This window comes from Stomoxys calcitrans, chromosome 2 (genome assembly GCF_963082655.1).
Source record: "Stomoxys calcitrans chromosome 2, idStoCalc2.1, whole genome shotgun sequence".
Taxonomy (NCBI): Eukaryota; Metazoa; Arthropoda; class Insecta; order Diptera; family Muscidae; genus Stomoxys; species Stomoxys calcitrans.
In genome coordinates, this window is record NC_081553.1 from 234,423,938 (window position 1) to 234,451,821 (window position 27,884).

At 36.1% G+C, this 27,884-nt stretch overlaps 2 protein-coding genes across 3 annotated transcripts; one reads left to right on the forward strand and one right to left on the reverse strand.

Moving 5' to 3' along the window:
• Window positions 1-448: 448 nt before the first annotated feature.
• On the reverse strand, window positions 449-27,865 carry LOC106095627 (DNA replication licensing factor REC). 2 transcript variants are annotated; one of them, XM_013262899.2, is made up of 5 exons: window positions 27,026-27,865; window positions 26,345-26,959; window positions 25,671-26,285; window positions 25,478-25,595; window positions 449-1,322 (listed from the first exon to the last, which is right to left on the reverse strand). In XM_013262899.2, exons 1-5 carry the CDS (start codon window positions 27,852-27,854, stop codon window positions 1,307-1,309), a joined length of 2,193 nt encoding a protein of 730 aa, XP_013118353.2. In that variant the 5' UTR covers window positions 27,855-27,865; the 3' UTR covers window positions 449-1,306. The 2 variants fall into 2 exon arrangements, with proteins under 2 accessions (XP_013118353.2, XP_013118352.2); XM_013262898.2 differs by lacking the exon at window positions 449-1,322 and adding an exon at window positions 1,346-2,059.
• LOC106095628 (O-acyltransferase like protein) lies at window positions 8,124-23,035 on the forward strand. Its single transcript, XM_059363427.1, has 11 exons — window positions 8,124-8,250; window positions 10,518-10,810; window positions 17,082-17,241; window positions 17,300-17,449; window positions 17,509-17,884; window positions 17,944-18,109; window positions 21,759-21,838; window positions 21,904-22,017; window positions 22,088-22,428; window positions 22,651-22,793; window positions 22,857-23,035. Exons 1-11 carry the CDS (start codon window positions 8,169-8,171, stop codon window positions 22,959-22,961), a joined length of 2,010 nt encoding a protein of 669 aa, XP_059219410.1. The 5' UTR covers window positions 8,124-8,168; the 3' UTR covers window positions 22,962-23,035.
• Window positions 27,866-27,884: the final 19 nt, after the last annotated feature.

A 27,884-nucleotide genomic window follows, 5' to 3' on the forward strand; every position in this document is an offset into this window, starting at 1 on the left:
GTTATGCTTATTCTAATAGAGGTAAACAAGTGATTCTACAATAATACGATACCAATATCGCATATCAAAGCAACAGTTTTTTTATCAGTGCAATTCGCCTCTGGAATACTCTTCCCAATAACATTCAAACTTTAAGTAACGAAAAACAGTTTAAATCCTCGATTTTTAACCATTTTTTTTTTCTAAACAATTTATGAACAATTCTAATCAGTTTAACTATTTGTTTTATATATATTTAATTTAACCCCTTTGTTGATACACTTTTTTAAAATGCGAAAATTCATATGTACTTAAAATTTACTATATAGTAATTTTATACAATTTATAAAGTTATTTTTCTCTTTTATTAATTTGATCTCTGTAATTTTCATTGCTGCCTTCAATTTGTTAAAATTAAAATATGTCACTTAATTTTTATATTGGGTTGCCCAAAAAGTAATTGCGAATTTTTCATATAGTTGGCGTTGACAAATTCTGGATCGTCGTGACATTTTAAGTCGATCTAGCCATGTTCGTCCGTCTGTCTGTCGAAAGCACGCAAACTTTCGAAGGAGTAAAGCTAGCCGCTTGAAATTTTGAACGAATAATTCCTATTGGTGTAGGTCGATTGGGATTGTAAATGGGCCAAATCGGTTCATTTTTTGATATAGCTGCAATATAAAACGATCTTGGGTCTTGACTTCTTCAGCCTCTAGAGACCGCAAATCTCCTCCGATTTGACTGAAATTTTGCACGTGGTATTTTGGTATCATTTCCAATAACTGTGTTAAGTATAATTCAAATCGGTTATTAATCTGGTATAGCTGTCATATAAACCGATCATGGATCATGATTTCTTGAACCAATGTAGCGCGTAATTCTCATCCGATTTAGCTGAAATTTCGCATGAGGTGTTTTATTATGACTTCCAACAACTGTGCTAAGTATGGTGAAAATCGGTACACAACCTGATACAGCTGCCATATAAACCGATCTGGGATCTTGACTTCTTGACAAGCCAAGAGCAACTTGATCGTTTTACTCTATCTTCAGTGTCTCGCTCTTCAGCAGTCTTGAAATACAACGTCACGTGGCTTCACGAGTTCAGCAACAACAGGCACCAATGAATGGTTTTGCGCAAGCCTTTGGTCCAGATATGGTAACTTCTCTTCATTCTCGTGTTCCATAGTAAATTGGGTTTGAGTATCAATGCTTCGAGTGTATTTTCTACTTCCGGGTTTTTTTTTTCAAAGGTAATCGTAAAATATATGTTTTTTTCACCGTGAAACACGAACTTAATACTCACCTTCAGATTTGAAAATTGCTTTTACAAAACACCAAAACTAGGGGGTGAGACAAAAACAAATTTAAATGCCAACGAAAACAATATATTTCAGAAGGTTAACTATAAAAACATGAATTTGAATTAATTAGAAGCTATACTCAACTTATTTGATGAATACTTTCCTTTCCGACATTTTTAGCTTTCTAGCTTTTTTTTAAAAAAAAGCGAATCTTACCGAATATTCTATACAATATTCCATGGAGTAAGAAGCGGAAAGTTCTCTTAAAAACGAATAATACTTCTGTAAATCTTAAACTAATGGAGAAATTTTTCGGACAGACTAAGCTAAACTTAATACCAATTTTCAATTTCTTTAAGTTCAAAACTCAATAATCAGACATAACCTCATACATATTGGGACCTTTCTTCAATAGAATGCCTTGCAAATTAACGACGTCTATCAGATTTGTAACACCACAAGATATGCCAATTCTTCTTGCCATATCTTTCAGCTCGTCAAATTCGAAAATACGCCTTGACAAAGCACTCGAACGCATTTGTAACATTTGTATGAATTTTCGCACATTTCCTTGGGAACTGGGATTCGTGCTACGCTGACCGACAGATGCTCTGGCTGTGGTTGCCGGATTTATATCAATGTAATCACCCAAAGCCATGTCAACATTACTCTGTTTGACAATGGAAACGACATCATTAACATGGAGTTTTGTTACTTCCCGGGAGAAGTCTATGCGGGCTCGAGCTTGGCACAAGCGTATCAGACCAGCTAAATGACTGTAAGTGAAACAAACAATAGGCTAAATTAATTGTAAATAGTAAATGTTGAATCGCGATTAAAATAAAGGCCATAAAACCAAGTATTTCTAGTTATTAAAATATTGGATGAAAACATTTAGCGTTTATTAATTTTGTTCAATTTGTTAGCAACATGTTTTCTTGATATTCGTATTATTTTAAGACGATTGCTATCTCTCGATTAATGTTAGTAAGCCTATGCAAAGCGCTTATATTCTGCGAGTTCGATGAAATCTTTAGCGCTAAGTTGTATAAGGCCATTTGGCCAGCATTCGTGGCGAATGTGGTCCAGTTAGAACCATATTTTGGTATAGTTTCTTTATAGGCCGATCTCCCAATTAAAGGTCTTGAGTCCATAAGAAGCAAATTAGTTACTCGATTTCGCTGATATAATCCAAATTGTGCCATTGTTACACTAAAACAAAGTTAACCCATGGTTGAGTTAAAATAAACTACTTTCGAATAAATTTGAACTTCATAAAATACATTTTTATTCGCTTTTAGTTAATGTAGATCTAAAAAATAATTCGTGATGGTTCAACTAAATAGAACTAAACTATTCTTTATTCATTGCATATGATGAACAGTTGTGTAAAACATTTTTAACTGAATTCACTTTTAGTTAATGCAGATCTAAAAAATAATTACTTCATATGAACTTCGTGATAGTTCAATGTAAACTAAATGGAGTTAAACTATTACTTAGTCAGTGTATACGATGAACAATTGTCTACGACTATTTTAGCTGAACTCACATTCTTTTTTACGGTTGGTGACAGGGTTTGAATTGCTGACTTCAAAATAGTATACAGAAACAAGTTAAAGCGTGCTAAGTTCGGCCGGGCCGAATCTTGGGAACCAACCGCCATGGATTCTGCTTAAAATTTATACAAACTTAATTCAGTTGAAGGGCATAATTTTATTCTACATACCAAACTTCTGTCAAACCAGCAAAGATTAGAGTTTTTAAGAACCCAAAGGATAATCGAGAAACCGGGATACATGCATGGGATTAGACCGATTTGAACCGTACTTGGCGAAGTTGTTGGAAGTTGTAACAGAACACTATGGGCAAAATTTTAGATTAATCGGATTTCCAGAGACTAAAGATGTCAACATTTTCAGCGGTGGTTTTCCCCTCCTAATGCTGGCAACATTTGTGAGGTACTATGCCATGTAAAACTTCTCTCCAAAGAGTTATCGCACTGCGGCACGCCGTTCGGACTCGGGTATAAAAAGGAGGCCCCTTATCATTGAGCTTAAACTTGAATCGGACTGCACTCATCGATATGTGAAAAGTTTGCCTCTGTTCCTTAGTGGAATGTTCATGGGCTAAATTTGCAATTTGCAAAGATGTCAAATCGGGAAATCGGTTTATATGGGAGACCGTACTTGACGCAGTTGTTGGAAGTTATAACAGAACACTATGTGCAAAATTTCAGCCAATTCGGACACAAATAGCGGCGTCCACAGGCTCAAGAAGTCAAATCGGGAAATCGTTTTATATGGAAGCTATATCAGGCTATAGACCGATTTAGACCATTCTTGACACAGTTGTTGGTAGTCATAACAGAACACTATGTGCAAATTTTTAGGTAAATCGGACACAAATTGCGGCTCGTAAGGGCTCAAGAAGTCAAATCGGGAGATCGGTTTATATGGGAGCTATATCAAAATCTGAACCGATATGACCCATATGCAATCCCAAACTACCTACATCAATATTAAGTATCTGTGCAAAATTTTAAGCGGCTAGCTTTACGCGTTCGACCGCTACCGCGATTTCGACAGACTGACGGACGGACGGAATAACTAGATTAGTATACCCCCATCCTATGGCGGTGGGTATAAATATATTGACTTAAATTTTACCAATCAAACATGGTATTGACTAATAATAACATTTTTAACCAAAAAAAGTGATTAATTGCTTTGATAATATTTTATATCACCACCGTAGGATGGGGGTATATAATTTCGTCATTCTGTTTTTAACTCCTCGAAATATTCGTCTAAGACCCCATAAAGTATATGTATTCTTGATCATCATGACATTTTAAGTCGATCTAGCCATGACCGCCTGTTTGTCGAAAGCAAGCTAACTTTCGAAGGAGTAAAGCTAGGCGCTTGAAATTTTGCACAAATACTTCTTATTAGTGTGGGTCGGTTGAGATTTTAAATGGACCATATCGTTCAATGTTTTGAAATAGCTGCCATATAAACCCATTTTGGATCTAGACTTCTTGAGCCACTAGAGGGCGAAATTCTAATCCGATTTGGACGAAATTTTGCACGAAGTGTTTTGTTATGACTTTCAACAACTGTGCTAAGTATGGTTCAATTCACGGTTAAATGGTTGAACAGCCACAAAGTATCTTGAAATTTAGGTATTATTTAATATTTGGCACATCCGAATATTTTAACAAAGTTGACACGCCGGGTATTTTGAAAAATTGGCACATTTGGGTAATAGTTTAATATAATTGTAAATTGCTGCTCCAGCGAAATGTTGGTAAGGTGAGCTTCAAAATTTAAGTTAATTTTTAGAGAATTTCTTTCTGGAGAATTGTAGGTCCATAACGTGTCTCTGGTCGCTAGTATTGCAAATGACCCCAGGTTTATGGACTGCAAAATTGATGCAAAGTTGTCTTCGGTCAATTTGCCACAGGAGAACGTTAAGTGTCTGATTACTGAACGCTTGGCCGAGGCCTTAACACAAACCCCCAACACTATGAATACCACCAATAGATAGAGAAGGTGGCGGTGCATACACCTCAGACGGAAAATCAAACTTTTCTTTTAACAAAATACGGCCATCTACTCTAGCCTTGATGAATCTCAGAACCACCTCGAGGTGGTGCGGGGAACTAGTTTTGTGCTAGAAATGCTACAATCTTGAATTTATCAGTACTAGTTCCACATCTGTATACTTCCAGTGTGTTTGAGTGGCGAAATTCGCTTCCTATTTGCAACAGAACAATACAGTTGTTTGGGTTTGACCTATTCTGCCACCGATCGAACTATGCTAACCTTAGTTTCAAAGTAAGGGATTCCTGACAGATTACAGATTAACCGATACGGTTAAACGCACAGAACCAAGTAGACGAAATATATATTACAACAAACTGTTACAACAACAATCATTATTTTTTAACGATAAGTTATAAGTTGTCTGTCGCACAGTGGGATTGAGCCGAGCAAAAACTTTGCCGTGTGAGAACGGGCAGAAATTTGGAGTGGTTAGAGAGAGAGAGAGTATGCAAACTTTCAAAATCTTATGTTGTGCGGGCGCCTCTTGGCAGGGCCCTAAAATTGGTCACCTCGGTATATCAAAAATTTGTTCAGTATTCCAACTCTCTATTTGTGGTCAGTTTAACAACATTGATTTAAAAATGCTGGTTTATATAACAAATGAATATTTTCCTTGCCAAGGTATTGAGCCATCTTCGGAAACAAAATAGTCCTTTAATTTAATTCGGCTGAGTCAACCACATTCGTCCTGTCGTCCTAACTGAGAGCGATCAATAGTAGATATAAAAAGAGAATGCTCAGGCAAGTTCTCCCGGAATTCTCCCTGAACAAAATCGCCAGACTCATCAATGTAATCGGCATAGTAAGGAGGGGAGTATTGCTCTTCTTTATTCTTTGCGAGTAAATAGTTGTGTGTCTGTGTGTAAATAGTTCCACCCACCAATTTCAATAGGCTTCGTCTCTAAACCGAAAAACATGCCTATACCAAATTTGAAGACGATCGGATGAAAACTGCGACCTATAGTTTGTACACAAAGACGGATATAGCTAAATCTAATCAGAAACTGATTCTGTGTCGATCTCTATACTTATCAATGGGTCTATCTCTCTTCCTTCTGGAAGTGACAAACAAATTCACTAAGTTATAATACCCTGTACCGCAGTAGTGGTGTAGGGCATAAATACAAGATTTCGTACCTAGCACACGAAGTGTACAACTTTAATAGTTGCCACCTTTGAAAATACATATCGTGTAATACCACCTTTAGCCAGGGCGTGTCCACCCAAGCACGCTCCGCCGTGCCTTCTGCTATACACGGAATTAAAATTTACTTATATACATATATACAAATCTTAACTTCTAGAAGTGAAAATCGGGTGATATATATATATATATGGCAGCTATATCTAAATCTAGACCGATTTCTATGGAATTCACCAGTCATATTAAGAGTCATAAGAGAATCCTTCCTGCCAGATTCCGAGAGAATCGGTTAACAAATGAGCACTTGACTGCAATATTTCTCAAAATCGGACGAACATATATATGGGACCCAGCACGGGATAGCTGTGAGCATAATACGGGCTGGAACATTGAGGTTCCATCTATTTGGTGTTCATTCACCGGTTCACCGGCTCTTGCATAAATACTGAGTGCCTATGATGATCGATATGACAAGGCGAGTTATTGGCGCCTTTAAATCAACATTGCCGCGGCGATCGGTCCTTTGGACCGGAACCAGCTTGGTCACCTATAAGATGAGGATCGCCATTATCACATATAACAACATGACAACAATCCGATCGTCTTAAAATTTGGAGCAGGTATGTTTTTCGTCCTAGGGATGAAGCCTATTGAAATTGGAAAACAGATGAACAGTTAGCGATACACACTTGCCAAAATGGCAATTTTTGCATGCATTCCTTTAAGCCATATTGTCCTCTGTTGAAGCCAGTTCACCAGCATTGAAATGCCCAACTCTGCAACTACTAAGCTCACGGAGAGTATCCATGGATTCGCTCCAATTTTCATTTACTTTCCTCTCTTTGAAACACCGAATTTATGCTCGCGAAGAGCGGCTCTTTTTACTTTCATTTTCCCTTAGTTATCATTCTTTCCCTTTTCACTTTATTGAAATAAGTTAGTTAAGTGTATCACTTTAAAGTGGCCTCGGAATAAACCACATGAATTGAAATTGCTCGCGAAGAGCGGCTCTTATTTACTTTCATTTTCCCTTGATTATCATTCTTTCCGTTTTCACTTTATTGAAATAAGTTAGTTAAGTGTATCACATTAAAGTGTAAAGTTCGAAGTCAATACAGTTCACTTAAACCAAGGTCCCATTGGGCTCGGAATAAACCATCAACCGCTGGTCGAAGGCGTCTCAACATCCTCATCGGTTAAAATATGTGAAATTGGGAATTGGGGTATAGCCACTCCCTGCGGCCTGGTACAGAAGCTTGAGTTTAAAGTGTTCCACGAGATTTGACGCCCCCGACGTTAAGTCTCAAATGTGTATGTTAGATTCTTACTTCGCCCAAATACTCTTCATTATGGATCCCATATTGTTGCCATGGGGTTCCAATTTCGCTTATTGTGATTTTCTATGGGTTGGGATGAGATTGCCATTAGATTCCAATGGGGTGAGGCGACCTCATTAGACATTTGGCCAAATTTAGAAGTCAGATTCGTACTGTACCTCTTAATTCGATTTCCGTTTTGGCTGAACTTTGGTATGCGAATAACGTTTATACCCTCCACGCTAACCACGCCAAATCCCACCATAAGTAGATATAGCCTCCATATAAACCAGAATCCATGGTGGTGGATACTCAAGAGTGGACTTGGCCGGAATTTTTTTTTTGCGAATATTTGTTGTTGACTAAACATGGCTTACACACTTGGCTCACCTTGTTCATAACATGCAACCGTAGTATTAGGTTCGAGTTGTGTTCCCCCATCAAACCAGATGCTGTGTACTCTGCCATCCATGCGAATAGCAAATTCAAATAAATACATGTGTAGTGGTGCGGTATTGCATACCTATGGTCATTGAAGCCTTATCACAGGCACTCAATCTGTATGAAGTTTGGGGATAATTTACAAATAGCTAGAAATAATTTCCTTGCGTGGAGATTCTTTCAGTTTAATCGCTTCGTAGCTCTTTATGCGTGCGGTACAGTGAAAAATTTTGTGTGCTGCAATTGCTAAATACACTTAAACAAAACTGCCAACGATCCCGACAATTTGCCACCTACATAAAAAGTGAAAAAACGAATTTTAATTTAATCAATAAATAACAAAAGTGCCAAAAAAAAATAAAATATTTGTTTAGAAATGTTTACCAAAAATACATTTTACTTGTATGTCATGCTAATATCTACGTTCAAATTGAAAGTTCAAGGATTCGAAATGAACAGTAAGTATTTTTGAAAAAAAAAAACAAAAATTTGGAGGAGGAGATAAGTGCAACAGGTGATAATTGAATGAAATTAACACAGTTCTTATTGTGAAAGTCATCGCGCAATGCGCACTTAAATTCTATAATGCGAGACTTTTTTTAATGATTCTCAAAATTTCTTTATTCAATTAAAGCACCGCAGCCAGCCTAGTGCTTAAATTCATTGAGGCAAAAAAAGTTTAAATATAATTTAGTTATTAATAAAAATATCGTGATTTTAATGAATATGAAAAATAAATTAAATTCGGGCCATCAAGAGTGTGACTTCTAGAGGCCTCAGTCATTGGCCGATTAGATTTCTTGAAAATAATTCATATATAAAGTAGGTACACAGAAAAAAAATTCGCCAAAAAAATGTCAATTAAAAATTGAATTGAAATTAAAATCGTTTTCAACTAAAAAACAAGTAAGAGCGTGCTAAGTTCGGCCGGGCCGTATCTTATATACCCTCCACCATGGATCGCATTTGTCGAGTTCTATGCGCTCTGTATCTCTTTTTAGGCAAACAAAGAGATTGAATAAGAACTGTTATGCTATTGGAGCTATATCAAGTTATAGTCCGATACGGACCATAAATGAATGCAGAGCATTAAAGAAGTCATTGTGTAATATTTCAGTTCATTCGAATGAGAATTGCGCCTTGTAGGAGCACAAGAAGCAAAATCGGGAGATAGGTTTATATGGAAGCTGTATCAAGCCATTGATCGATTCAGACCATATTAGACACGTATGTTGAAGGTCATGAGAGAAGCCGTTGTACAAAATTTCTTCCAAATCGGATGAGTATTGCGCCCTCTAGAGGCTCAAGAAGTCAAGATCCCAGATCGGTTTATATGGCAGCTATATCAGGTAATGGACCGATTTGAATGATACTTAGCACAGTTGTTGAAAGTGATATCAAAACACTACGTGCAAAAATCGGATGAGAATTGCGCCCTCTAGGGGCTCAAGAAGTCAAGACCCAAGATCGGTTTAGATGACAGCTATATCAGGTTATGGAACGATTTGAACCATACTTGGCACAAATGTTAGATATCACAACAAAATACTTCATGCAAAATTTCATTCAAATCGGATAAGAATTGCGCCCTCTAGTAGCTCAAGAAGTCAAGACCCCAGATCGGTTTATATGGCAGCTATATCAAAACATGGACCGATATGGCCCCTTTGCAATCCCATGGCTAGATCGCCATAAAATGTCACGACGATCAAGAATATATATACTTTATGGGGTCTCAGACGAATATTTCGAGTAGTTACAAACAGAATGACGAAATTAGTATACCTCTATCCTATGGTGGAGGGTATAAAAAGTGTATGTTAATTTAAAAATATCTATATCTATCCGGGTTCCCATATAAACCGATCTTCCGATTAGACTTTTACGACCACAAGAAGCGTCAATTTGTGGCTGATTTGGCAAAAATGTTGTACGTAAAGAACACAAGTCATTTGTGTACGTTTTTAGTAGAATCCATGGTGGTGTGTTCCCAAGATTCGGCCCGGTCGAATGCATTTATTTTTTTCGAATCTTTGTAACGAAATCGACAGAGTCGTTATCGGAAAATGCTGCTAGAATGAAACAAACATTTATTGAAAAGAAAAAAGCCCGCAGCATTATCAAAACTTTTCTTGAATATGAGCGTGAAACTTTCATAAAAAATACTTATATTTTAAAATTATGAAAATTACATTTTCTATGCCAGCTGCACATTACAATTCATTCTATTAATTGCATTAGTTCTGAACAATTATCAATTTGGCCCAGAGCTTTAATGTGTATTGAGCTTAGAATTTTAATATACACAAAAACGAATAAGCAGATTTTATTTTCATAGCTCAGCGTAATATAAAGCAGAAACTTGTTACACAAAATGAAAGCGGATTTAAAATTTCCATTGCTTAAATTTAGCCACAAAGAAGGGCAAAACAATAAAACCCGTTACAGGGATGTGCTTAAATAGCAAAAAATGAAAAAGAGAACCACATAAAATAAGAATAAAAAACCAAACAAGTTTCCTTTCACTTTTAGCACAGAGCCCAGCTTTTACCCAGAACAAAACTGTCCACATAAGAAACGTTCTTTATTGTGTGTTTCAAGGATATGCAGGCAATCAGTGTTGTGTTTTGGATTCGTTCCTGTTTACGTTTTATCACAACAACAGCAACCAAAAATCAACTGAACTTAAATTCCTTTGTTGTTTTTTTTTTCTTCTGTTACTTAGTGACACAGTATTACCTGATGCCTCCTCTATATGACTTTGATGACTACGATCGTTGTTTACAAGAGTTCGATCACTTATCTCAGTATTGTTTTGTACGTGCGGATGTTTTGGCTCAGCCCAATGTAGCAGCTTGGCGGGTCATACAGGATGTTTCGCAATATCATAAACATCACTTCGATCATGGACATCTATATTTCGGCATATGCATGGATTGGTGTAGAACACAAATTGATGCTTTGGGAGAAAAAGAAGCTGATGCTCTATTTAAAGGAATTCTAGTGAATAACACCAAGGTACGTACAAAAATTTGACACCACCACATCGGCAATATAAACAAAAGACTTAAGACACATACATCAAAATGTACATCTGGTTGCACCCAATATCAAGTGTGTATTTTAATTAGAACTATCCACACGAATTTAAATTATAATTATTATTACTATTATTTGTTATTTTAAGACTGTTGATTGTTTTCTCTAGAATAAATTAAGTTATTTCAATTAAATTCACCATCAAAACAACCTCTTAAATGAGCAATTATTTTGAAGTGCTCCACAGAACTCAAGAACATTTCCAAATAAATACACTCAAAAAAATTGACCCCATGGTTCAGTTAAAATGAAATAATTTTCAATAAAATTTTACTTCATATAGCGGTAAAGACATTTTTATTCGATTTTAGTCTATCCTCTAAAATGAGTAATTACTTTGAAGTGCTCCACAGAACTCAAGAACATTTCGAAATAAATACCATCTAAGCTCGGCCATCCGTCCTTCTGTCGAAATCATGATAGCGGTCGAAAGGGTAAAGCTACCCGCTTGCACAGATACTTATTATTGATGTAGGTCGTTGGGGATTGCAAATGGGCCATATCCATGCAGATTTAGATATAGCTCCCATATAAACCGAACTCCAGGTTTGACTTCTTGAGCCGCTGGAAGCGACAATTTTTGTCCGATTGGCTGAAATTTTGAATGTGATGTTCTGTTAGGAATTCCAACAACTGTGCCAAGCATAGTCCAAATCGGTCTATAACCTGATATAGCTCCCATATAAACCGATCTCCCGATTTTACTTCTTGAGCCCTTACAAGCCGCAATATTCTTCCGATTTGGCTAAAATGTTGAACATAGTGTTCTGTTATGACTGTGCTGAGTACTGTCTAAATCGGTCTATAACCTAATATAGCTCCCATTTAATCTGATCTCCCGATTTGACTTCCTGAGCACTCACAAGCCGCAAGTTTAGTCCGATTTGGTTGAAATTTTGGATGCGGTGTTCTGTTAAGTCTTCCAACAATTCGTTCTATAACCTGATATAGGTCTCATATAAACCGATCTCCCGGTCTAGGACATTTCTCGTTATATCATGCGCGGTCGGCGTATGATATGACCCAATCAAGTCCATTTTCTCTTTCGGATTTCTACATATTTATTAGGGGAAGTGTTTGTTCTTATTTACAATGCTTCATTCAAACCGAGAAATTTCGAAGTATTTGCCGCAGGCAATGATTTATCCAAACTTGGATTTTGCGGGTAGTCGCTTGCCTCAAGCTGCAAGTTGTACAGCCATATAATAAAATTGATTTCACACTTATGTTGAAAATTCTGACTTTTGTATTATGTGAGATATCACTTTATCTCCAAAGATTTAAGCCGCTTCTTCAACAAACATACATTATGTGAATAAGTTTATAAAATGTCTTAAAAGTGAACACAAAATTTTAATTGTCTTAAAAGTGAACACAAAATTTTTATTGTCTTAAAAGTGAACACAAAAATTGCCGAAGGATCTTTAAAATATATGGCATATTCTTAGATGCGATGAAGAGATGTTTGCATGAATGCTATAAAAATTTATCTGAAAAATGCTAAATAAGATATTGAAAACAAATTAAGAATCTTTTCAATATTTTATGTATACAAATGTGCATAACAAATTGAGAAAAAAAGATAAGTGAATATGACTATTTAATTAGGAAATTTGTAGTAACATTAAGCAAATCTTGTATTCCTAGGATGTTAGTGGTTGCGCTTAGTTCAGTTAAAAAATCTTTCAACCCAAGTACATTTTTGGAAGACTTTAAGTTGAAAATTGTGCTTCTTTTAAGTTGCACTAAACTATTCAAATTTAGAAAAATTTTATGAACTAATTTTATGAGCTAATAAAAGAGTTGTCTACCAAACGAAACATTTATCATGAGCTATTAAAATAATTGTCTACCAAAGGAATATTTTATTGTTCAATATTATTTTGGTTAGGTAAAATTATTTACCAAATTCAAGTTTATGTACTATTTACCACTAACGTATGATGTGTACAAATTATTAAACGCTTGCAATTTTTCCTTGTTTTATACAAAATTTAACCAAATTATATTAAAATTGACTTACTTAATTGAAATAAGGTTTTTAATTAATTCTGTGAACCACTTTTTTCTGAGTGTACTTTGGACACTTTATTCAATTATATTGAAAAGAAATCATTAGAAACACTTTGTCATATAAAACGTGAAGCCAAAATAATGTACAACAAAATTCTACAGTGCAATGAACGCTATTGGTTGTTCGAATTATTAAAAATAATAAAAACAAGTAAAAAGGCACACCACCTCGGGTATATATGTAAATCCCCTTTCGTCACAATTCGGTGAAAATTGGATAACTGCAGCACCCAAATTCGGCACGGACATTGAGTGGTCTAATATATATGTCATTATTCAATTTTGTAGAACAAAATATTGGTCTTTTTGGCAGATATATCCAATTATAAACCGATCTGAACCATATTAAGGTCGGATATCGGGAAGCTCAGAAAAACTCACTGTTTAAAATTTCAGCGAAATCGGGTAATCAATAAAGCTTTTATGGGCTTCAGTGCCCTTATCGGCAGATCGGTTTATATGGCAGCTATATCTAAATAAAGTTCGATCAGAACTATATTTAGGTCGGATGTTGGAAGGTCTTAACCTACTCACTGTTTCAAATTTTAGCGAAATCGGTTAAAAAATTAAGCTTTTATGGGCTTCAGACCCTTTATCGGGAGATCGGTCTATATGGCAGCTATATCTAAATAAAGTCCGATCTGAACCATATTTAGGTCAGATGTCCGAAGGCTCAAAATAACCCATTGTGTTGAGTTTCAGCGAATTCGGGTAATAAATAAAGCTTTTATGACCTTCAGACCCTTTATCGGGAGATCGGTCTATATGGCAGCTATATCTACATATGGACCGATCTAATCCATATTTAGGTCAGATGTCGGGAGGCTTCAAATAACCCACTGTTGCATCAAAATCGGGTAATAAATGAAGCTTTTATGGTCTTCAGGCCCTTTATCGGGAGATCTGTCTATATGGTAGCTATATCCAAATAAAGTTGGATCTGAACAATATTTAGGTCAGTTATCGGGAAGCCTTAAACAAATCATTGTTTCAAATTTCGGACGAAAAATCGGATGAAAAATAACGTTTTTATAAAGGGTGATTTTTTTGAGGTTAGGATTTTCATGCATTAGTATTTGACAGATCACGTGGGATTTCAGACATGGTGTCAAAGAGAAAGATGCTCAGTATGCTTTGACATTTCATCATGAATAGACTTACTAACGAGCAACGCTTGCAAATCATTGAATTTTATTACCAAAATCAGTGTTCGGTTCGAAATGTGTTCATTCACCGTAACGTTGCGTCCAACAGCATCTTTGAAAAAATACGGTCCAATGATTCCACCAGCGTACAAACCACACCAAACAGTGCATTTTTCGGGATGCATGGGCAGTTCTTGAACGGCTTCTGGTTGCTCTTCACTCCAAATGCGGCAATTTTGCTTATTTACGTAGCCATTCAACCAGAAATGAGCCTCATCGCTCTGAACAAAATTTGTCAAAATTTGAACACATTTCGAACCGAACACTGATTTTGGTAATAAAATTCAATGATTTGCAAGCGTTGCTCGTTAGTAAGTCTATTCATGATGAAATGTCAAAGCATACTGAGCATCTTTCTCTTTGACACCATGTCTGAAATCCCACGTGGTCTGTCAAATACTAATGCATGAAAATCCTAACCTCAAAAAAATCACCCTTTAGTTATTAGACTTTTATCGGAAAATCGGTCTACATAGCAGCTATATCCAAATATGGTCCGCTATGGCCCATTCAAGAACTTAACCAGCGTGCATCAAAAAGACGTATCTGTGCCAAATTTCACCTCAATATCTCAATTTTTTAAGGCTCTAGAGTGATTACAACAGACGGACGGACAGACACACGGACATCGTTAAATCGTCTTAGAATTTTACGACGATCCGAAATATATATGCTTTGTAGGGTCGGAAATTGATATTTTGATATGTTGCAAACGGAAGGACTAAATGAATATACCCCCTATCCTACGGTGGCGGGTATAAAAACATTACAAGTAGTAGATGTTTTGTTATCACAATGTGCCAAACGCAGAAAAATTGCAAATAAGTCCACTACTTTGTACCATGTTCTCGCCAGGGTTTGAACCCAGGTGTTTAGCATCATAGGCGTACATACTAACCTCGGCGTTACAGTGGCCTCCTATAACTTTTCATCTACTGAATCGATTTGTATGACTGTGAAACTTTGGAGAAAAATAAAAGTAGCGGACTTATTTCCAATTTTTTCGCCGTTTGGCCTAATGTAGAAAGTAACCATTTCGATAAGAGAACAAGTTGTTTGTAGAAAAATTAAAGCAAGTAGGAACGGGCTAAAGTCAGGCAAAGCCGCTCTTTTGATACCCTACACCACATTGGAGAATGCAGGCTAAGTCGTGGAATTTTTAGAAAATTTGTTATTCACTACAAAAGTTCTAAACCTAATGTGTCTAAATCTGAACCGAATTCTAGGAAATTCAACAGCAATGTCAAAAATTAAAAGAGAACCCTTTGTGCCAAATTATAGTCCAAATCGGACGAACAAACATTTAGATGGGAACTATATCCAGAACTGAACCGATTTTTACCACGTTCAATAGGCTTCGTGTTTAGGCCAAAAAAAGTTGCCTATACCAAATTTGAAGAGACAGACAGAAAGACGAACATAGATCGAATCAGAAAGTGATACTGAGTCTATCGGTATGCTAATCAAATGGTCTATCTCTCTTCCTTCTGGGTGTTACAAACAAAAGCACACTTATAGATAAAACCTGCTAATAGTAGCAGACACTGCTTGCTGAGTTAGTTAAATATTTGGAATTTCGGAACAACGGTATGGCTGCTGAAAATTTTAAAATAACTGCTACTGCTAATTTATGATGGGGTTGTTGGAAGTAAACTTAAATAAAATGAAAGAAGTTTTTAATATTTTGAAAGAAAAGAAATTGCCTGATCGCAGCCAGTAAAAAATACCTAATATAATCGCAACATATGATAGGCAGTAAAAGGCCAATATGAACAATAAGCCAATATTCCACAGATTTCGCGTGTTGTGCGAAACAAAACTACATTCAATTGATGAAAAATAGCAATAAATCAGTAAGGAAAGGCAACCTACCCTCTATTTTGATGGACCTCAGCGGATGTTTTCAGATGGGTTACTAAACAACACGCATCAAAGCAAATGTGTTCAAACTGCTATAGCTACGGTTGAGAAATGACAACAATATTGCAAGTTATCCAAAATCTGACGAACATTTATTAGAGCTACATCTAAATCTGAACCGCGATATATATATATGAGAGCTATATCTAAATCTGACCCGATTTCTATGAAAAATAATGTAATAATGTAAGTACCTAGAAACGACGAGAAGTGAAAAAATTTTAAGTTATAATCGGCGACTTTTCAATGATTAACTTGGTAGTATTTATGTATTGGAAAAACCAACCAAGAATTTGGGCCAGCCTACCAACCAAACCTACCAATCTTCGAAGAAACCTACCAAAAATGGCAACACTGGTCCTGACTGATAAACAATACCCAGGATATGGCTAATTCGACTCACATTCTATATACATATGTTACAAGTTAAGCACCAAGTTTCAATACACTGCAACAAAGTAATGGCTTAAGGCATACACTCATAAACCTCGGGCATCACAGGTAAAATGTATAACAACTAGTAGTCCCATTAATAGTCGAATGGTGATAATTACTATACAAATGATATATAGCTACAATAATTATAACAATTATTGTAAATTGACATATGTTCATACATCTGTACACTCAGTTTTCCCAGCTTCAAGCATAACAAGTTTAATATTTGTTTTATTGATTAGTTTGATGGTATTTCCCGGAATTTCGTTTGAAGTGTATCCCAAACATGCCTCGAAAGGTCAACATCTCATCTTTTAATTTTATTATGTCCGTCCCAAAGTCACTCATGTCTGTACCGAACTTACATATCCACATATTAATTGGGCGTGTGAAAGATCAATATCATTAGGCAGTGTCAAGGTTATATCGCTAAACCTCCGTCAGCTTCAAATTGAGGGATTTTAGTCTTTAAATAGCTTCTACACTTTCTTTTCCATTTTCATTAACAATCTTACTTATTTTTAGTTCTTCTCTTTCTTTTTTTCTGGGGACAGGTGAACACATATTTGGATCTTTTCAAATCAGAAGAGGAAAATCGTCATCTGCTGAATTCACTGGCCAATCAATGTGTAAATCTGCGTTTGCAGAAATACGAACTGTCTGCCGAAAGTGTTATTGAATATTGTGACAATAGCATCAAAGATGTTCAATTCGGTAAGTGGAACATACAATTATATCTCTGGACTGTTGGATGTTGTGTTTTTTTGTTTAGATGCTTGGAATTTTGCTTTCTATGCCGTGGTTTGTGTCTTGACTCTATGCGTGCTCATGAGTAGTTTGTTTGATTTATATCTGAAGCATAAACGGAACAACAAGCTGTTAACAGATCGTGATCATTATACGGCGGCACCCGCAGACCTAGGTAGGCTATTTTTGCACCGCACCATTTAAACCTTCTTCAACTTTTGGTTTTTCGTTAAGCAACCAAACTTGGAGTTGGTTTCTCAATGGCACGAAATTGGTATCGCTTGAACCAGCAACCTTCTGGCCGCATGGGAAGGGAATTAAGATTCTTAGATTGCTACAAATTCTTTTGCATGTTTTTGGTGATATTTGCTCACACCAATTGGGTTCTGTATGAGAGTGCTATCAGCAATCCCCAGGATCCAGAACGTCTTTTACACACCTACGCTGGCACCATCCTGGTGGCAGGATCCTTGGTGACCGTCACATTTTTCGTCATAGGAGGCTTATTAATGACTTTGAATTGGTTGATAGTGGCCAAGGAAAATAAGGAAATGTCAGCTATGGAGTATTTAGTGACATTTCTGAAATTTAATATTTTCAGATATTTAAGGTAGGCAAGTTAAAGGTTCCAAACATAAAAATGTACTAATTAATAGAACAATTTTACAGGCTAACTATACCCTATGGCTTTGTCATTTTATGGAGTGGTGTGTATTTCGATAATGCTGGCGGTCCCATGTTTCGTCACATATTTGAACGTGAACAATTGTCATGCCGCAAAAATGGCTGGATTAATTTGTTATATCTTAACAATAATCTAAGAACAAATGAGAGAGTAAGAAAAAATCATAACAACTTTTATTGCTGCAACACAGCAATAAAAATCAAAATGGGTTTCAATCACGATATTAATTGATGTAATAAATTTTTTAAATGAAATTGCTTTAATCATGAAGATATTATCATAAAAAATTTTCAATTAAAAAATTGCATATTCAATTAAAAAGTTAATTGAAAATTTTTGAAATATCCAATTAATTTTTTAATTGAACCAATAAAAAAAGAATTGAATTTTCAATTAATTTTTTAATTGATCCAACGTAAAAAAATGATTGGAATTTTCGAAATATCTTTTTTTAATTGAATCAATTAAAAATTTTACAAAAATTATTCACAAGTTATATTTAAATTTTTGCCAAAAGCGAACTGTCGATTTCGATGCAACACGATTAACATATGTAAAACCCTGTAACACGAGTTGGAGGTTTATGTGTGGGTCCATGATCACTGCTTAGAAACAAAACACCTGCGGGGGTTTTCCCAAAAATGAAATCGGTCTAATAATGTTTCCGATTCCATTAAAAAATTATTCGAACTTACTGCCTAGAGCACTTGAATTTTTTTGTCACTTCGTTTTCGTTTGCCAACTCAGCTGTTTTCCCTCTATAAAAACAGCTGTTTTCAATGAATTGGCGAACAAATTGAGTGGCAAAAAGAAAAAAAGTTTGTGGTCTAGGCCGTTATTGTTTAATTAAAAAAGATTACATTTGTAATCACATTCTATACATAAAATTTTTTTAAATTCAATTAAAGCGTGCTAAGTTCGGCCGGTTCAAATCTTGGGAACCCAACACCATGGATTTTGCAAAAAATGTATACAAAATAAATTTTGTTGAAGGGCATAGTTTCATTATACATACCAAACCAGTAAAAATTAAAGCTTCTAGGAACCGAACAAGGATGATCGAGAGACCGCCCTATATGGGAGCTATATCAGGTTATAGACTGATTTCAGCCAAATCGGACTGAAATTGTGGTTTGTAAGGACGCAAGAAATCAAATTGGGAGATGGGTTTATGTGAGAACTATTATAGACTGATTTGAACCGTACCAGGCACAGGTGTTGGAAGTCATAACGAAACACTACATGCTCAATTTCAGCCAAATCAGACAAAAATTGCGGCTTGTAAGCGCTAAAGAAGTCAAATCGGGAGATCGCTTTATATGGGAGCTATATCAGGCTATAGACCTATTCGAACCGTACTTGGCACAGTTGTTGGAAGCCTTTAAAATTCAAACCGATATAGCCCCTTTGCAATCCCCAATAAACTACATCAATATTAAGTATCTGTGCAAAATTTCAAGCGGCTAGCTTTATGCGTTCGACCGCTATCGTGATTTCGACAGACGGACGGACGGATATGGCTAGATCAACTCAAGAATATATACTTTATGGGGTCTAAGAGGAATATTTAGAGGCATTACCAACAAAATGAATAGATTAGTATACCCCCATCCTACGGTGGTGGGTATAAAAAATCATTACATCAAGTAATTTTTTAATTGAAATTTTCAATGACTATCGTAATAGAAAAGAGTTCAGATTCAATTTAAAAAAAAAAAAAATAATTGAATCAATTAAGATTTTAATGAAAATAGCAAAAAATTCAATTACGATCGTAATTGAAAGAAGTTTGGATTCAATTAAGAAAATTATTGAATCAATTAATTATTTAATTAAAAATTATCAGAATTTCAATCACGATCGTGATTGAAAAAAAAGGATTCAATTAAAAAATGATTGATTCAATTAATTTTTTAATTGAAAACATTTTTCTTTTTCAATTGAACTTTGAATTAAAAAATTTTCGTGATATTTTTTTGTCTGTGTACTTAGTTTAGTAGCTTATACCCCACAGTGGCCCAGTATTGAAATCTATTTGACAAAATACCATACAATTTTTGGGAAAATGTTTAAAGGTTACCACTCTTGGCGACAATAAAAAACAATGTTCGGCCGTATGAATCTCATAAAACCTGCAGCATGGATAACGTTGGACTATTTATGTTTATGAATAATTCATTAGACAATTTGATTGATCTAAATTGTTGAATAAAAATTAAGAATATGATCTATGAAACTTTAGGTCTGCGTACCTTGAAATATTTGTCAAAATTTATTTCTTTTGAGCTTCTTTTTATTTTTGTCACAAAAATACCAAATTATAATTTGGTCTAAGCTGGACGCAATATCAACAACGTTTGTCAAAATAATTTTCCCTTTTTTTAAGAAACATTTTTTGGACAAGAAATGTTTAAGAATAGCAGTGGCTTAAAATCCTTACATATAAAGAATGAATACACCATTTTTTTTATTATTTTGAAAAAAGAAATTATTTAAACATTTTAAAAATGTCGACTTTTTAAAAACGTATATTGAGATTATCATTTTCGTGAATGAAGCAGTTCGACAGAATGATGGCATATTTTCGTACTTTCAAATTAAAATCAAATTAATTAAGCAGGACACTCCTTTCTTTTTCCGTAAGCCACCCATAATTTTGTCCGTCCCCCTTCCGATATAGAAAAATTGTATAACCTTTGTTTCCTTTCAGACTACACAGCATGCGAACATTTTCAGAAAATCGGTTCTGCCGTTTTTGAGTCTATACGGAACAAACAAACCGAGTCCCATATAGTCGTGATTGGCTAAAGTTCCCATTTTGGGCGTTTTTTGAAAGGGTGGGGTGACCCCCTATACTTCGACATGAATTTGTATTTGTTCAGATTCGTTATCTACACCCGCACACTTTTCATTTGATACCCATAATGTCCTTATCGTCCACTTTTGAATTTGGGTGGTGTTTTGGGGGTAACGGGAGGGTCCGCCCCCTTCCGATATCAACAAATTCTAAAGCGTATTCCTTCTTCCCGTACATATTCCTAATCTACTCCCCAACACCTTTCATTTGAGTCCCATATTGTCATGATCATCAAGTAAACCTATTTTAAGGGGTTTTGGGGCTGGGGCGGCCCCCCTCGGTACTTGGACCCAAATTTTATTATGAAATTCGTACTATACTCTTGAATACCTATCATTTGAATCACATATTGTCCCGATCGGTCCACTTTTATTTTTGCGTAGTACTTTTGGGGTATGGCCAATGTTTCTTTCCAGACCAACCTACACAATATGTGAGAATTTCAAGGTAATCGGTTCAGTCGTTCTTGAGTCTATGTGGAACAAACAAACCGAAAAAAAACAAACACAAATTCATTTTTATACATAAGATATACATATAAATCTGAACCGATTTGCTTCAAAAATTTTTGTTTTTCTACAACAACAAGTCATATTTGCCGAATTTCATGAAGATCAGCCTGTGCGTTGATTGAAACGATACTTTTGAGATAAAATTTCCCACTGTGCGCCGTTCGGACTAGGTTATAAAAAGGTAATCCCTTATCATTGAGCTTAAACTTGAACCGAACAGCACTCATTGATATTGGCAACCCATGGTGGGGGGGAATATAAAACCCCGTTTGCGCTGTTCTTTAAATTCGGATTTAATGGCTCGATCATCTGTTTTGCCTTTAAAAAAAACGGATGTCGAGAGCCTTAAATCCCCATATAATGAGCAGTGTAAACGGGGTCTAAGATTTTGTATTAGCTGAACTTAACTTTATACTTGTTCTCTTTTTAGTGCATGCTGCAAGGATGGTACTTAGCATCAGATACCCAGTCCTTTGTGCTTAGTATTTTAATTCTAATGCTGGCCCATAAGTAAGTTGCAAAAATCTATGCCGTAGAGATAAATAAGTTACAATTTTTTCCCACATTTGTCAAAGGTTTGTCAATTTGCGTAAATGGATATTTGGGGCAACTTTGGCCTTTTTCGTTTTCATATCAGGCCTGACAACCTACGTGAACAAATTCTGTGCCCTGTTTTTGCCGTCGCCACAGTGAGTATGCCAAAGAATGGAATGTATGGCTATTTCATCTTATCTCCCTATGGGTTTTTCTGTTTTTTAGAATACAACGTGATTCCTTTATTGAGAGTCGTCAATTTAATGAATTCTATGTACCATTTCATATGAATTTTGGATGTTATTTCTTTGGTGTTTTGGCCGCTCTAATTTATGATCACATTTCCACGAATGGATTGAAAATTAAAGAAAACAAATTGTTTCACATAATGTTTTACGTTCTAATACCAGTGGGCATATTGTGGTTATTTTCTGGTCATATCTTCCTGCAGTATTACAATGAAGAAGATGTGCGTCTTTGGGCCAGTATTTATGCCTCTATACAGAGAAATTTCTGGGGCTTAGGTTTGGCAGCATTCATTGTTGGGATGGCGGCAAAATGTGGATGTAAGTTTTATATGTTGTAGCGATAGTCTGCACCTAAGATGGGTTTAAAAGCCCATCCCCTCCAGCAATATAGACAAATTTTTATACAACTAAGGCCTTAAGAAAATATAAAACACCAAATGCGCCTTCAAATTTCTCAAGCTATGTAGAATTTGAAAAAAAGTATGTGCATCAAATACGAAAAATTGCCATTAATCACTCTTTTCTTATTTTCACTTTCAGGGGTTTTAAGAAAATTCTGCTGTCTTCCTATATTTCGTATACTGGGACGTTTGACTTATGGCGCCTTTCTAGTTCACCTACTAATTTGTAGAGTTGTTATTGCTACCTTAAGGGAACCTATTTATTTTGGGACCGGCATTATGGTGCGTAAGCTTTTATCATTTATTTTTAAAATAGCTTAACTTAAAAAAAAATCAATTTTACAGTTTGCTTTCATAATCTTTACCCTGGCAGCCTCGTATGTTTTGTCGTTTGTGCTGGCCATTTTACTAGAGCTGCCTGCATCATCATATATGAAGTTATTGCGATGACCACACATACACACCTAGATAATACACATGTACCATGAGAGAGTAATAACAAAAAACTTTGAGTTTATTTAAAAAAAAAAAAATTAATGGAAATGTTACTTAACCTTTGGCATCGCTATAGGACAACAAACATAAGTCTGAGTAACTGCACTCGGTTACGCATCAATGTAGTAAAAATTAAATAGGGGTTTATAAAGGCGATTTTGTGGTATATATTACGGCCAAACGGCTGCATGGATTTTAATGAAATTGGCATCAATCGAAATATATTTTTCCGAAGAAGCGACGAATATATATGAAAATTAATTTTCCTTAAAGAAAAGCCATAAAATGAGAAATTCATTTTCAATAAAAGGAGAAGCATAAACACACCAAGTTATTGTTGCTTTTTTTCTAAAGCATTCGTTATGGGTGTGGTGGGAGGTGGGAGCATTAGTGGTGAGAGTAAGCGAAACAAATGATGCGGGAGAAAGAGTTGCACTATTTAGGTGAGAGTTTTGTGGGGGTGTGATGTGCGTTGTCCTACTTGGCATGTAGGTCAGCCAATTCCTTATGCTGAGTTTACATGGCACATCTGATGTTTGGTCATTGTAATAGTATTGGTGTAAACAAAGGAGTATTCGTCACATGTACACATAAACATTAGTCAAGACTGAAAAATCAAAATCACTTGACGTCTATCTATTACCGTTTACAAAGAAATGTGTAATCATTAATTGACAGATATTGAAAAACAGGTTCTGTGACAAATAATGTTAAGAAATGAGAAGTAAAGTATGACAATTTAAATAAAATCAAAGAAAAGAAAAAATCGATGTTTAAGGCAAAAGCTATAATCAACACGTACACACGATGAGTACGATCATGATGTGCCATGTAAACTCAGCTTTACGGCTCGGCTTAAAGGCGAAGAGCTGGCCAACTATCGATAATTGCAACATTAGATATTTTCGATAGTTTTAATACTAAATATGGATACTATCGTTATTTTCCCATCTCCTATATTTCAAACGAAAATGAGAACTAAAAATCAGGAGATCGATTTATATAGAAGCAATAGAAGCACCATATAAAACCAAGATCAAAAAAGTCAGTTGGAAGTCATGAGAGAAATCATTGTACAAAATGTTAGCCTTATCGGATGAAAATTGTGCCCTCTATAGGCGCCATGCATTTAGCATGCATTTCGTGTCGCATCGTTTATTGTTGTTTAATTTTGCAAAAAAATTAAGTTTTTCCGTTAGTATCCATCGGAAAAATATCAGTCGATATTCAGTCAAAAAATTAAATATCGATAGTATCATAGTGTCATCGAAATTTTGCCAGCTATACTTTGCATTTGCATTGTTGTTGTTTGAATGTGTTTTTCGAAGCTGCACAACAATACAAAATTTTTATAACAACAGGTTGTTGTTATTGTTGTTGTAGCAACATTTGCATGTTGAGGTGATCCTGAAAAGGCTCTTTTAGGTGAGAAAGCTCGTTCAAGTCTATACGAGCTATCGCCGCGGGAACATGATGGCCATTGGTTTGCCTTGTCGTATCGAGCATCATATGCACGCAGCTCTCCAGCTCAAACTCTCCACTGTGCTAGGTCATATGCAGTAGATGGGTTTTATAAAAGCTTTTATAATGAAATTTACATCAATCGAAAGATATTTTTTCAGAAATATGCAGTATATGAAAATTAATTTTCCGAAAGGAAAGGCCATGAAAATGAGGAATTGATTTTCAGGAAAAGAAGAAGCATAAACACAGGTGACTGATATGTGCAAGAGAAAAGTATGCTGTATGGTGGTGGTGCGGCTGTATGGTGGTGTGATGCGTGTGACCCTACTTGGTATTCTTTGGCATGAAGGTTAGTCAGCAGGTTAAGCTGCAGCTATGGACAATGACATTAGCGGATTAATAAGTTGGCAACGGTTTAATACAACTTAGGCAACGCACTTATTTAAACATTGAAGTAAACATTGAAAGGAGTCAAAGTAACTAATTGTGTGGCCATACTATGAACTTAATGAATGAAATAGTTGGCGGAGAGTTGTGAAAAGCAAAGAAAGAGAGTACAGTACTTTAAGGTAAAAAAATCAATACCATTTATATTTCAATATCAGAACTAAAAGCGGCATGTAGAACGACGTCAAGTGTTTGGAGGTCAACCTTTTTCCATAAACCACCTATCGTGATAATTAGGGTTTTAAAAGTACAGCACGAAACTTACTTAGAAATATGGATTCAACTTTCAGAGGGTTTTACCTCAAAAGGCACTAACGGACATGTAGCCTTACTATAACAATGTGGGCTCAATTTCAAGGTATTTGAGAATAGAGTAGGAATTTGACATAGACATTTTGAGTTAATAATCTCGATAATTTTGAGTCAATAATAATAATAATCTCATAATCGGCCTAGTGCAATTGATGGGAGTGGATATACCAATATTCCGGTATCAACCAAAATTCCTCAAAGCCTTTTTTCGCTGCATAAAAAAATACGCATAAAATAACGTTGCTTACCCTGAGGATATAGAATATAGAGAATTCTCTGACTGTTGTCTTAAATCCATATAAAAATGTTTTATCTCTTCACTGGCCTCATCCGTAAGCATGGGTCTAACTTGTTGGCGAGAATAGGCTGCAAAGATATATAAAAGTAAAATAAAGCATTTGCGTTAATATAAGACCTTGGCAAAATTAAAGTTGTACTTACCAATGAATTTCTTTAACAGTATAACAGGCAATAGGTCGATTTCATTTTCTTCCTCAGGTTTTATTTTTAATCTCTCGCCCAAATCGTAGTCATCAGTGTTATCATCATCATCGTCCAGAGTCATATTCATGGAATTGTTGGTTTTTATTTTCTGATCGAATCTGTTGGCTATGGCTGCATTCTTTTTGGCTCCCCGATGAACAGCTCTAATATGCTCCGATAGCGAGGTATCCATTTCCTTGTTGGGCTTATCCAAAAGCAGAAACACCAAATGGAATTCATTTAACAAATGTGCTGGGATTCGAATATTATCTGTCAACATCTTGGATTGATCATAATGGCCACGCATAGAATTTGCCGATGCAATGACACATGTGGGTGTTGAAAATGACGAAAACATAAAGGGGTAGGCCAAACAGGTAGACTGTATTTGTAAAACATTCATAAACGACTCCATTTGTGTTGTTAGGCGATCAATATCATCGATTGAGCAGTGACTGTGTCTAGATTCTAACAAACCACCACATTCCAGTATATGGTTGCTACGACCTTTAACGGAAATGGTAAGTTTTTTATTATTGCTAGAGGCTCCGCGTTTAGCCTGCACCAAAGAACCTGTGCAACGGAATATTTCAGTTAAACTTTAAAATCTGCCACAAAGCATATCATTATACCTTTTAGAGAGATCTTGGAACACATTTGTATTATGTTAGATTTGCCGACGCCAGGATCTCCTACCAGTAACACATTAATCTCATCCTCGTCATGAACTTGAGAGCCAGCTCCGCCAATCAGGGACAAAAACACACCTGCTTTAGCCAATTCATAGCCAAACACTTCGGGAGCCAATGAGTTCACCAACAGTTTGAAGCTGTCATTTTCACCATTTATTGTTGTTATGGCTTCAATATCTTTCTCACTAAATGGATGATTGACTTCCTTTGCATCTACTATGGTAGTGGCTTTCATAAAAATTTCCATTTTACCCGCAAAAGCAGCGTATTGATCGCATTCTTGTTGCTCTTGCAGTGGACGCACTCTAAGAATGCCTGTGATCACGACTTCTTGACCCAGTGAAATAGTGTCGACTAAGTCATGTCTTAGTTCCACATCGAGTGTATGTTTGGCCTGGATTTCAGAATGTAACGATAAATCTAGACGGGATTCAGTTATGCGTATCATTTGTTTTGGTGTTATGCGAGTAAAAGGCGAAGATCGAATTTCTCCAAAACCGGCTTTAGCAAGACAACCTTGGCGTTTACACGAATAAGGTCGGACTACATGAAACCCTACAAAAACGAAAACAAACCGTTAGACATTTAACACATTACATTATTTATTACAGCTTGACTTACCTCCTTGCCTTAGCGCCTGTTCCTGTTTACATCTGCCACATCTGTAAGCTATCCAAGTGGCCGAGGCATCGACGGGTCCCACGCATGTAACCACCCCGCGTACACAATACAATTGGTCGACTTCTAGTGAACCTACAATATCCATGGGCCGCTCCGCCATAAAACCCATGGGGCGGGCGTATATTTTTCGGGGCTTAATGATCTTGGGTACATAATGATCTCTTGTACTCTGTTCCTGACTTAGAGACACATCGATAGAAGCCATGGTGGCCAATGAATGCATTGCCAGTGCAAATGTGGCCAGGGTTCTCATGGGTCTAACCAACATGTCATCCATCAATGTGGGCCATTCGCTTTTCAACTGCTCATCTTGCTGCAGAATATTGGCATTCAGTTTAAAGAAACCTTGACGCTGTATATTTAGAAAATCATAATGGGCTACATTGTTGTTGTAGTGCGTTTCTAACAGTTTTAGACGAGCGTTTAATACGTTGCTCTCTTCATAGGATTCCTTGTAGAAATACAAACGCCAACCAGGACAAAGCATAGGTGTCTCCACAGCTATGGAACTCACTTGTTGACCAGCATCTTCTGGAGCAGCATAGAATTGGGGACGCAAATAACTGCATGGTGGCACAAATGGAGCTTGGGAAGTATTTGCCGCTGGCACTGCGGCACCTCCGCGACCTCCTCTGCGACTATAACCACCGGCAACTGTACTATGAGCAGGAATTGTGCGACCATTGCGTTTGAAAAAATAATTTGGTCGACCTCCACGAAAACGCCCTCGGAAAAAGCGAGCTGGTCCAGGAGCGTGAGGCGGATTCATTTGGAGCTACTAAATTTTCAATTCCTATCT